This window comes from Pochonia chlamydosporia, chromosome 1, assembly GCF_001653235.2.
Source record: "Pochonia chlamydosporia 170 chromosome 1, whole genome shotgun sequence".
NCBI lineage: Eukaryota > Fungi > Ascomycota > Sordariomycetes > Hypocreales > Clavicipitaceae > Pochonia > Pochonia chlamydosporia.
In genome coordinates this window covers 7,530,796-7,539,513 of record NC_035790.1, presented here as the reverse complement: position 1 = coordinate 7,539,513, position 8,718 = coordinate 7,530,796, and the positions used below count along the sequence as shown (strand labels likewise).

The window sequence follows — 8,718 nt, the reverse complement described above, 5'->3', positions numbered from 1 at the left end:
GCAACGTCGGGGAGCCCTGGGTTCGATTCCCAGATCACGCAGCTTCTGTCTCGGTTTCTTCCTCTTCTTCTGAAGGTCTTCTTTCAGCGTGATTGGTTTAGTGGTAAAATTCTCCGTTGCCATCAGCAACGTCGGGGAGCCCTGGGTTCGATTCCCAGATCACGCATTCTTTTTGGTGGTTACTTTTTTGTTGGAGTGGTGGTGATGGGTGTGCGACATGGGATTGTGGGATGGAACATGTAGAGATTGTATGTAGTTGTAAGCGCTGAAATGGGTATTTTGAAATAGATAGTATGTAATATCACGCTTCGTCCTCCAATGTCCGTGATGCAAATGAAAACTTTGTAAGTGCCTGTCCCTTGCCTACCCATAGACTCGGCACTTTGTCTCTATCCCCCATGGAGTTAAACATCAATGCCTTGACAGGCGTATCTGTCCGCACTCCATCCAACACCCTACTCCTTAGTATCCTACCAGTCTGCAACGAAAACAACTTGACTGTCCCGTCGTCCTGTGCCGCCGCCACGACACCCAGCTCAGTGCTCACATCCCAACCTGCATGAAAATGCGCCGCATTCTTATACCCCGGGAAAGAGAGCAGCGCGCCAGTCCCACCCGCCGCTTTCTTCATGAACCGCATGTCATAGAGGCCCATTTTGTCCCTTAGCCCCGCGGTGAGAACCTGGTGCTCATTCACGCTGCGGAGGTGTGCTATCGAACTCGGTTGCTGGACGTAGGACCATTCCGTTGCGGGGGTGCGCAGGTCCGTCGTCCATAGACGAGGCTGTCGACCCCCCGCGAGGATGACATTGTGATTCGCTTGCTGGAAATCTTGGTCGAAGATTTCGAGGGGTAGTTGCGTGCCTTTGGGGGGTTTGGGCGGCGCGATCCACGACATGGAGTCGTTGCAGCGGACGCGTACGATGCCGCTGTTAGTGCCCATTACGCAGAGGAGGTCGGATGATGGAGGGGCGGGCGTGCTTTGGTGGACGAGCCATTCGTCGTTGAGGCGGCGGTGGACGGTGAGCCGTTGGTAGTGGTCGGCTGTGAGGTTAGTTTGGTCCTGCTGGGATTGTATTTGAAGAGCGTGCGATGGAGTACAAGGGGTCTTTGTGTAGACTCACTTTCTCCCAGCATCCACCTCCCTCCATTGCGGTCATCCTCCGAAATAACCGGTGAGAACAAATACAATCCACAACTACGGTCCGGCTCCCGTGATGTCAGAAGCATCTTGTGCGTCGGCTCATGATACTTTATCGACGACATCTGCGGACACCGTATCATCTCCGTCCGAAACTGCGGCACCCTCGGCCGCTCACCCGTCACTGGATCCGTACCAAACGACAATCTAAAAACGTCAGTCCTTCCTCAACACATCTCCAATCAAGCACGTACACGTCATTCTCGTCCGTGGAGATATACGTCCCCAAAAGACTCTCCTCATCCAACGCTACACAAGTCAGCACATCAAATCACACCTCAAACACATTCACTCACTTGCATACGCAACGCCACCACCAACCCAAAAACAACTCATATTCACCTCCCTCCCCCTTCCGAAGCTCGGCATAAACGGGATACCCCCCTTGGCCTGCAACCCGCCCGCCCAGGCTGCGGCGCCAATATCCCCGTCATATCTCCTCCCGCGTCCATCCTCCGGCAGATAGTCACGAGTGATTTCCCGGTTCAACAGGCCCCCAGACACAATGTCCTTTTGTAGAATGTGTCTTTTTATATGTCTTTTGACGAGTTGTGCTTTGCGGTGGGCTTCTTGTTGAGAGGCCTCCTGGACTTTGCGCCGTTTGATGGCGTCAGAGGAGTAGGATGTTGATGAGGCGGTTGAGCTTTTTGCTACTTTAAAGTATTTCTTCTTGACGGTATCTGCACGTCGTTAGCATGCTGCATTGACTTCCTTGTACTCCTTTGAATTGTAGAGCATTCTTTATCTTATTGATGTGTGCCTGACGTCTCACACCTTCTTTCACCCCCGGTCCCAGCATAGATCAAAATCAGCAAAATGAACAGAAACATACCATAATAATACCCCGGAATCTCCATACCTACACTCAAATCTCTCCAAACAATTAAACAACGCCAAGTATCCCCCTACAGGCAAAGTTCGACCAAACGCAAGTAAGAGCGTACTGTGAAGATCACACCAAAAAACGACTCCAATATCGTAATTCAACCGCCAGAGGAAACAGCTAAACAAGCCGCATTTGATACGAGGCACTGGATATAAAATACAAGGATAAAATTGAAGTTGTTGGTGAAAAGGTGAAATGCATTGGACGACAGGTCAGAACTTCGGGCAAGCTCGAAGATGGTAGTTGAAATCACGTGATTTGTGTACTTTGCGCCACCGCCATGCGGCTTTGGAGGCAAACTCACCAGGCCCAAGTTTAGCATTGGCGTATCGACAACGGCTAAGAAGCAATTATCATCAAGGTATGTGGACTTGATGACATCTAGTACACAAATGCATGAAGCTGCACACCCTCCAATGCATGAATACCGATCGCGCAGGCAAGGTCGGCTTTATCCCTCACTTGATGTCTAGCTGATGCCTAGCCAGGTGAATCAAGTAGCCATGACCAATTGACAACTCATGTCCATAATCTGACTGCTGGGCAGTAAGTATGACACGTAGCATTCACTCAGAGGCGCAGTAACATGTATTATTTTTTTTATTTTCTTCATTAGGTTGTCCAGAAGACGGTATCTCTAGGGGAAAAAAAAGAAAAGTTGCCTCCTCATCCACACCGCGTTGATGCTCACGTTTAAGACTCGTACAATGCAAATTTAAACATGTGAAAGCGAAAGAGCAGGCACGATGCCATGCGGGTATGTAACAGCAGAGCCTTTTTTATATTTACGAAGACTTCTCGTGCTGGGTAGAAACACGCTGCAGGGAGACGACTGTAAAAGAGCAATTGTTAGCGTGTGATCTTGACATATCAAGGCAGAGTAAACGAGTAAAAACTTACCAAAGTCTTCCAGCGAGCGCTGCTTCTGGTCCTTCTTGGGGGACTTGCCGTGCATGAGGTTGTCGAATCCGGTGCTGCCCTGCATGAAGTAGTAGAGACCACCCATGATGGCAAAGACACCAAAGGAGAAGATCCAGATACGGACAACGGCGACAATGGAGGTCTGACCACCGACGAACCAGCCGAAAAGACAGAAGAAGGTGGCGAGGATATCGACGACCAAAATGGCACCGGTGAGCTGCCAAGAGGGAATAGAAGACCAGAAAGGACCGTTGGCACGGGTGATAAAGATCAGCCAGTTCTCAGTAAGAGAGATCTCAAGGAAGAGAACCTCATCCATCTTACCAAAGTTCTGGACGATACCACCGTTCTCGCCACCAGCGAACATGGTGGTGAGGGCAATCCAGGTACCGACAGCCAGGACAACACCGAGGAGGACGGACATACCCCAGAGCTTGGGCAGGTTCCACTTGACGGGAGTCTGAGAGTAGGGAGCATTGTCGTAGGCGATGGCAAGGGTGGCAATATCGGCGAAAATGGCGATGAAGACGACCAGCTGGATGTTGAGGGACTGGTTGAGAATGGCAATCCAGAGACCGAGGAAGATCTCCATGTGCAGAGACAGGGCGATACGGTAGACGACGTAGGCGTACATGCGGTGGAAAATCTGGCGAGAAGTCTTGAGGGCGTCAATGATGGCACCGAGACCGGGGGCAAGGAAGACAATATCGGCAGCGGAACGAGCAGCATCAGAGGCACCCTCGACGGCAATACCAGTATCGGCCTTCTTCAGCGAGGGAGCGTCGTTGACACCGTCACCAGTCATGGCAACGAGGTAGCCACGCTGCTGGAGAATCTCGACGACGGAGTACTTGTGCTGGGGGAAAACTTCAGCGAAACCATCAGCAGCCTCGACGAAATCGTAGACCTCAGAACCGGGCATGTCACCACCACCACCGAGACCGAGACGCTCAGCGTTGTAGACGTTGGTGCCGAGACCAAGCTGGCGAGAAGTCTCACGGGCAATACCGACGGCATCACCAGTCAACATCTTGATGGACAGACCGAGAATCTTGGCTTCGTTGATAGTGCGAGCAGTGTCGTGACGGGGAGGATCAGAGCAAGGCATGATTCCGAGAATCTCCCAAGCACCCTCACCACGCTTGCGGGCAACACCAAGAGAACGGAAACCACGGGTAGCGAACTCGGCGACGCAGTTCTTGTAAGCCTTGTCGACAGCCTCGGGGATGGGGTGGTCCTCCTCGACAGTCTTGAGAACGAAAAGAGGGGCACCCTTGACACAGGTGATGCGCTCGCCCTGGGGAGACTCGACGACAGCCTGGACCTTCTTGGAGACGGGATCAAAGGGGTGGAAGTCAATGACCTTGTACTTGGACAGGACAGACTTGGCACGGGGGTAGTACTTGAGGGCCTTGAGGAAAGCCTTGTCGATGGCATCGATACCCTTCTTCTTGCGGGAGGCGGCCAAACAGGCAGTAAGCATCAGGTCATCGGGGTCGACACCCTGGACGGTGTAGGGCTCAGAGAGAGAGAGCTTGTTCTTGGTCAAGGTACCGGTCTTGTCTGAGCAGAGAATCTCGACACCAGCCAGAGACTCAATGGCGGACAGCTTCTGAACAATGGCCTGCTTCTTGGCGAGGTAGGCGGCACCGACAGCCATGGTGGTGGTGACGACAGCGGGAAGACCGACAGGGACACCGACGATGGTGATGGCCAGGGTGAAGCGGAGAATCTCGACAATGGGGTTGGATCGGTAGAAAGAGGAGATCCAGACAACCAAGAGAGTGAAGATGACGAGGATCAGCAGAATAGTACCAATGCCGTTGAGGACCTCGGTGAAGTGACCAGTGCCACCAGCGGACTGAGAAACGAGAGCAGCGGCACGACCAACAAAGGTGTTGTCACCAGTGGAAGTGACGACGATGAAGGCCTCACCACGCTTGACGGCGGAGGAAGCATAGCAGTTGTCGCCCTTGTGCTTGTCGACAGCGAGCGACTCACCAGTGATGGCGGACTGATCAACTTGCAGGAAGGCATCCTCAGTGACGATGCGACCATCGGCGGGAATAATGGTACCCTGTGAGATTTTGGTGGTTAGCATGCAATTGGATTTGATTGACGCTTTGTCACATTACTACTCATCAAGTCATTGTTTGAATGCTTGAATCCGGTGCTTCAGCTACCAATTGGACGGGTGCCAAGCCAACTACCGAACGCCAGAATGCATTGCATCATTTGCCCAGGTACACACTCAACAAGAGATTCTTTGGTGCATGCGCCAGCATGTGTGCAATTGAGCAATGGCGATTCGTGTTTGGTAGTATGGTCTGGAACCCGTGGCCAATTTGAGGTGTGGAGCTGAGGACCTGATCCAACATTGTGACAAGCGACCGACGGCAGTGAATGCTGGGGGCGCGGGCGCATTGCAACTCACTTCCTCGACCTGCAGAATATCACCGGGAACGACCTCGGGGGCCTCAATCTCCTTGAGGGTACCGTCACGGAGGACGACAGCCTTGAGAGCAAGAGTCTTCTTCAATTCGTCGACGATGGAACCGGCCTGGTATTCTTGGATGAAACCGACACCAGCGTTAAGCAACAGCAGGGCGCAAATGACACCGAAATCAACCCAATCCTCGAGACCGGCAGCCAAAACAGCAGCAGCCTAGAAACAAACAAAGAGACCCCGGTTAGCGCACGGAACACAAACAAAAAATGTGAAAGCAAATTAAGAGTGAAACGATCGGCGGCGGCCATGGCGACGGACGGGCGCGGCGCGAATGCCATGCAGAGCGGACCAGAGACCAGACTAGAACAGAGGAAATGCACAAGCACTAGCCCCATCTCTGGCTCTGACTCTGTCTGTCTGTCTGTCTGTCTGTCTGTCCCATCTCTGTGCATCCTCTGCATAAACCAGCCCAGCCCAATGCAATCAATGCAAAACCGGGACAGCAAAGTGGAGCGAACTGGAAGGCGTCTCTCTGGTGCGTGGGAACGTGTGGACAAGGCGTGGAACGAGTGCGTCGGATGGATCGGCTGGGACTCGTCGCCCATCAATCCATCCAAAATCCACAAAAACCAAATCCACTCGTCCCCACATGGAACCAGCCAGTGTCATGAGCCAATTGCTGCCGGTCCACCCGAGCTCATGTGGAGCCCGCAATCTGCGCCAGCCATAGCAGCCAAAAAAAAAACGCGCGAAAAAGAATGCAAAGTGTGGACAAAAACAATGGCCATTGGGGAATTTTGGATGTTGCAGTCGCTGCAAACAAACAAAACCGGCCAAAACAGCACCAATGTCTTGATGCTGTTCCCAATGCCTCATACATGAAGTGTAATACAGGAAAAAAAGAGCCAAAGAGAATTGGTATGCGGGAAATAAAAACAGTACATGTGCAATGGATGCCAAGGCCATCAGATGACTGCAAGCCATGAATCGTACATGGCCCGCAAGAAACCAGCCAATGCCATAGTAAACAGTACACAAAACAGGGCAATGAAACAGAAACAATAAACTGGTGCAATGTGACTTACCTCCATGACGAACTGGATAGGACCAACGAAGTAGGAGAAGAACTTGAGAATCAAGTTCTCCTTCTCCTCCTTCATCTGGTTGAGACCGTACTTGCGGCGACGGGCAACGACTTCGGACTCGGTCAGACCAACACGGCTGTCAGTCTGGAGCATCTCCTCAGGAACGGTTCGGCCACCACCGGGGGTGCCTTCCTCTTCCTCCTCGTCGAAGCCTTCATGGCCGTCCTGGGACTCGAGGTCCTCGATCAGGGCGTCAATGTCCTCATCGTCCTCGTCGTCCTCGGCAGCAACCTTCTTGGGGACCTGCTCTGCAGGAGCCTGCTGCTGGTGCTGCTGGGCTTTCTCGTCGAACTTGCCCGACTCAATGTTTGTGTCCAGCGCAGGTGCGCCGACCTTGTCGTCAGCCATGGTGATGTTAGGGGCGTATAATAGATTATCAAAATCCGTTAGGTATGCTGGGAGATAATTCTCTCTAGGTTGATGGCGCGCGGCTTGGAAACAATACTGAAATTACCCCAAGAGCTCAAGGTGTCAAAAGTAAACACCGTAGGTAGGAGAGTGGAGAGGGGATGAAGGAAGAGTGAGTGTCGAAGCACCACACGAAGGAGATGTAATGGTCACTTAGGTGCAACGCATTCGTGGGTGTCGAGAGAAAAGGAAGGGGAGGAGAAAAAGCGAAGGACTTGGGACTGGGTGGGAGCGACTATTTCAATGAAGAGCGAGTTTTCTCTTAGCGTTGGAAAGAAAGCAACAGCACCAGACCACAGAGTGTGAGAGAGAGAGTCTGGTAGTGACGGACGGCACTAGGATGCAGCGGCGGCAAACCCACTTGGGTCAAGGCAAGACTGGACTGGACCTTAACTTGACTTGACTTGACTGGTGGCTCGCACACAGTCCAATCTGCTTCCTAGAGCACCCGGTACTGTACTGTAGAGCAAACTAAAGGTACAAAGAGAGACTTGATGTGAGCAATAATGAGAGATACATGCAGTCGGTACTGTACCTTGACACAGAGAAAACGAGACGTGACCCGCTATGGCCGTTCCGGACAGTCCTGTGGCTCCTCGAGCTGGTCCTGGTGGCCCCTGCTGGGTTCGGTGGCTCTCTCTTGCCTCGCCTGGGCTGTCCTGTCCTGGTCTGGGCTCCATGTCATGTCTGTCTGGTCGGATGTCATCAAGTCGCTCATACTGATGTCCATGAGCTACTCCATCCACACGCTACGGTGCTGTCTGGTCCTCAATGGCAACCTGGTTGCTACTGTTCCTTGTCGCTTTCTCGCGCTCCGTCACTCATCAGATTCCATGCCCAGTTTTCCCATGGGATGGACAAGGGGGGGAGGGGTGGATGTGGGTGTGTGTCTCCACAGAAAAAAAAATTGTGTCGAGGCGGCCGACCAGGAACATTGAACCATCAAGCGTCAACAGCGCCGGCTCTAGCCTGCGACGTACTACAGCTACAGGGCACCCAAAGCCGGCGTTTGCACCACAGAAACCTTGCCAACGCCATTGCGCCTATTACGCAGAACAAGCGTGAATCAAGATTGGGGCGTGAGTGACGATGTGCGATGGTCGATGAGGACAGGGTGGGAGAAGACGGACAGACCAGACACCAGACACCAGAACTCAGCAGGTACTTTGGGTACCTGAATCCCAACGTACGAATTGACTTTGTCCACACAGTGCATATCTCGCGTCTTGCGATCCAGCAAAGGCTAGCGCCTCGGCCAGGCACGTCTTTCTGTCTTTCTGTCTCTCTGGCTCTCTGGCTGCCAAAGTATGAAGTATGGAGTACGTAACAGAGAATCATCAGACAGACAGGCTTTCAAAGATGGGCATTGCATCCGAGTTGTGGCAGACATTGCTGTAGACATCAGGCGCTCCTGTCTCAACTCTATCCTTCTGTCGAATTCCCGCCCAATAACCGACTCATTGTCCTTTGCAACCATGCGTGGTCTATTGTTACTCTCGTGATTCGTCCATGAAGGGCGATCCTAAGAAACCAATCCGTGGACTTCATGATACATCATCTGGACCCAACTGAAGCCAACACAGGACGTCCCAACCAGCTGCGACCATCAGCGTCATCTGATTGCAGGTGAGCAACGAGGACAGAGGCCAACAACCGATAGCATTCATGTCATGCCGGCTTACGGGCACAAAAAAAAAAAAATGAGGCG

General features: G+C 52.5%; 3 protein-coding genes and 1 non-coding gene across 4 annotated transcripts; 2 read left to right on the top strand and 2 right to left on the bottom strand.

Moving 5' to 3' along the window:
* The first annotated feature begins 86 nt into the window (after window positions 1–86).
* Window positions 87–166, top strand: VFPPC_18774. The gene has a single exon. It is a non-coding gene; the product is annotated as a tRNA-Gly (tRNA).
* A 135-nt stretch (window positions 167–301) lies between these two features.
* VFPPC_16683 (myocyte-specific enhancer factor 2d) lies at window positions 302–2,058 on the bottom strand (the record flags this gene model as incomplete). Its single annotated transcript, XM_018294436.1, has 5 exons — window positions 302–1,044; window positions 1,125–1,348; window positions 1,396–1,450; window positions 1,498–1,881; window positions 2,034–2,058. The coding sequence occupies 5 exons, from the start codon at window positions 2,056–2,058 to the stop codon at window positions 302–304; spliced, it is 1,431 nt and encodes a 476-aa protein (XP_018138764.1).
* An 814-nt stretch (window positions 2,059–2,872) lies between these two features.
* VFPPC_01992 (plasma membrane ATPase 2) lies at window positions 2,873–6,950 on the bottom strand (the record flags this gene model as incomplete). The annotated part of the gene is made up of 4 exons (XM_018281719.1): window positions 2,873–2,919; window positions 2,988–5,085; window positions 5,443–5,673; window positions 6,543–6,950. 4 exons carry the CDS (start codon window positions 6,948–6,950, stop codon window positions 2,873–2,875), a joined length of 2,784 nt encoding a protein of 927 aa, XP_018138763.1.
* A 1,367-nt stretch (window positions 6,951–8,317) lies between these two features.
* On the top strand, window positions 8,318–8,512 carry VFPPC_18174 (hypothetical protein; the record flags this gene model as incomplete). The annotated part of the gene is made up of 1 exon (XM_022429827.1): window positions 8,318–8,512. One exon carries the CDS (start codon window positions 8,318–8,320, stop codon window positions 8,510–8,512), a length of 195 nt encoding a protein of 64 aa, XP_022286026.1.
* Between the last annotated feature and the right edge of the window lie 206 nt (window positions 8,513–8,718).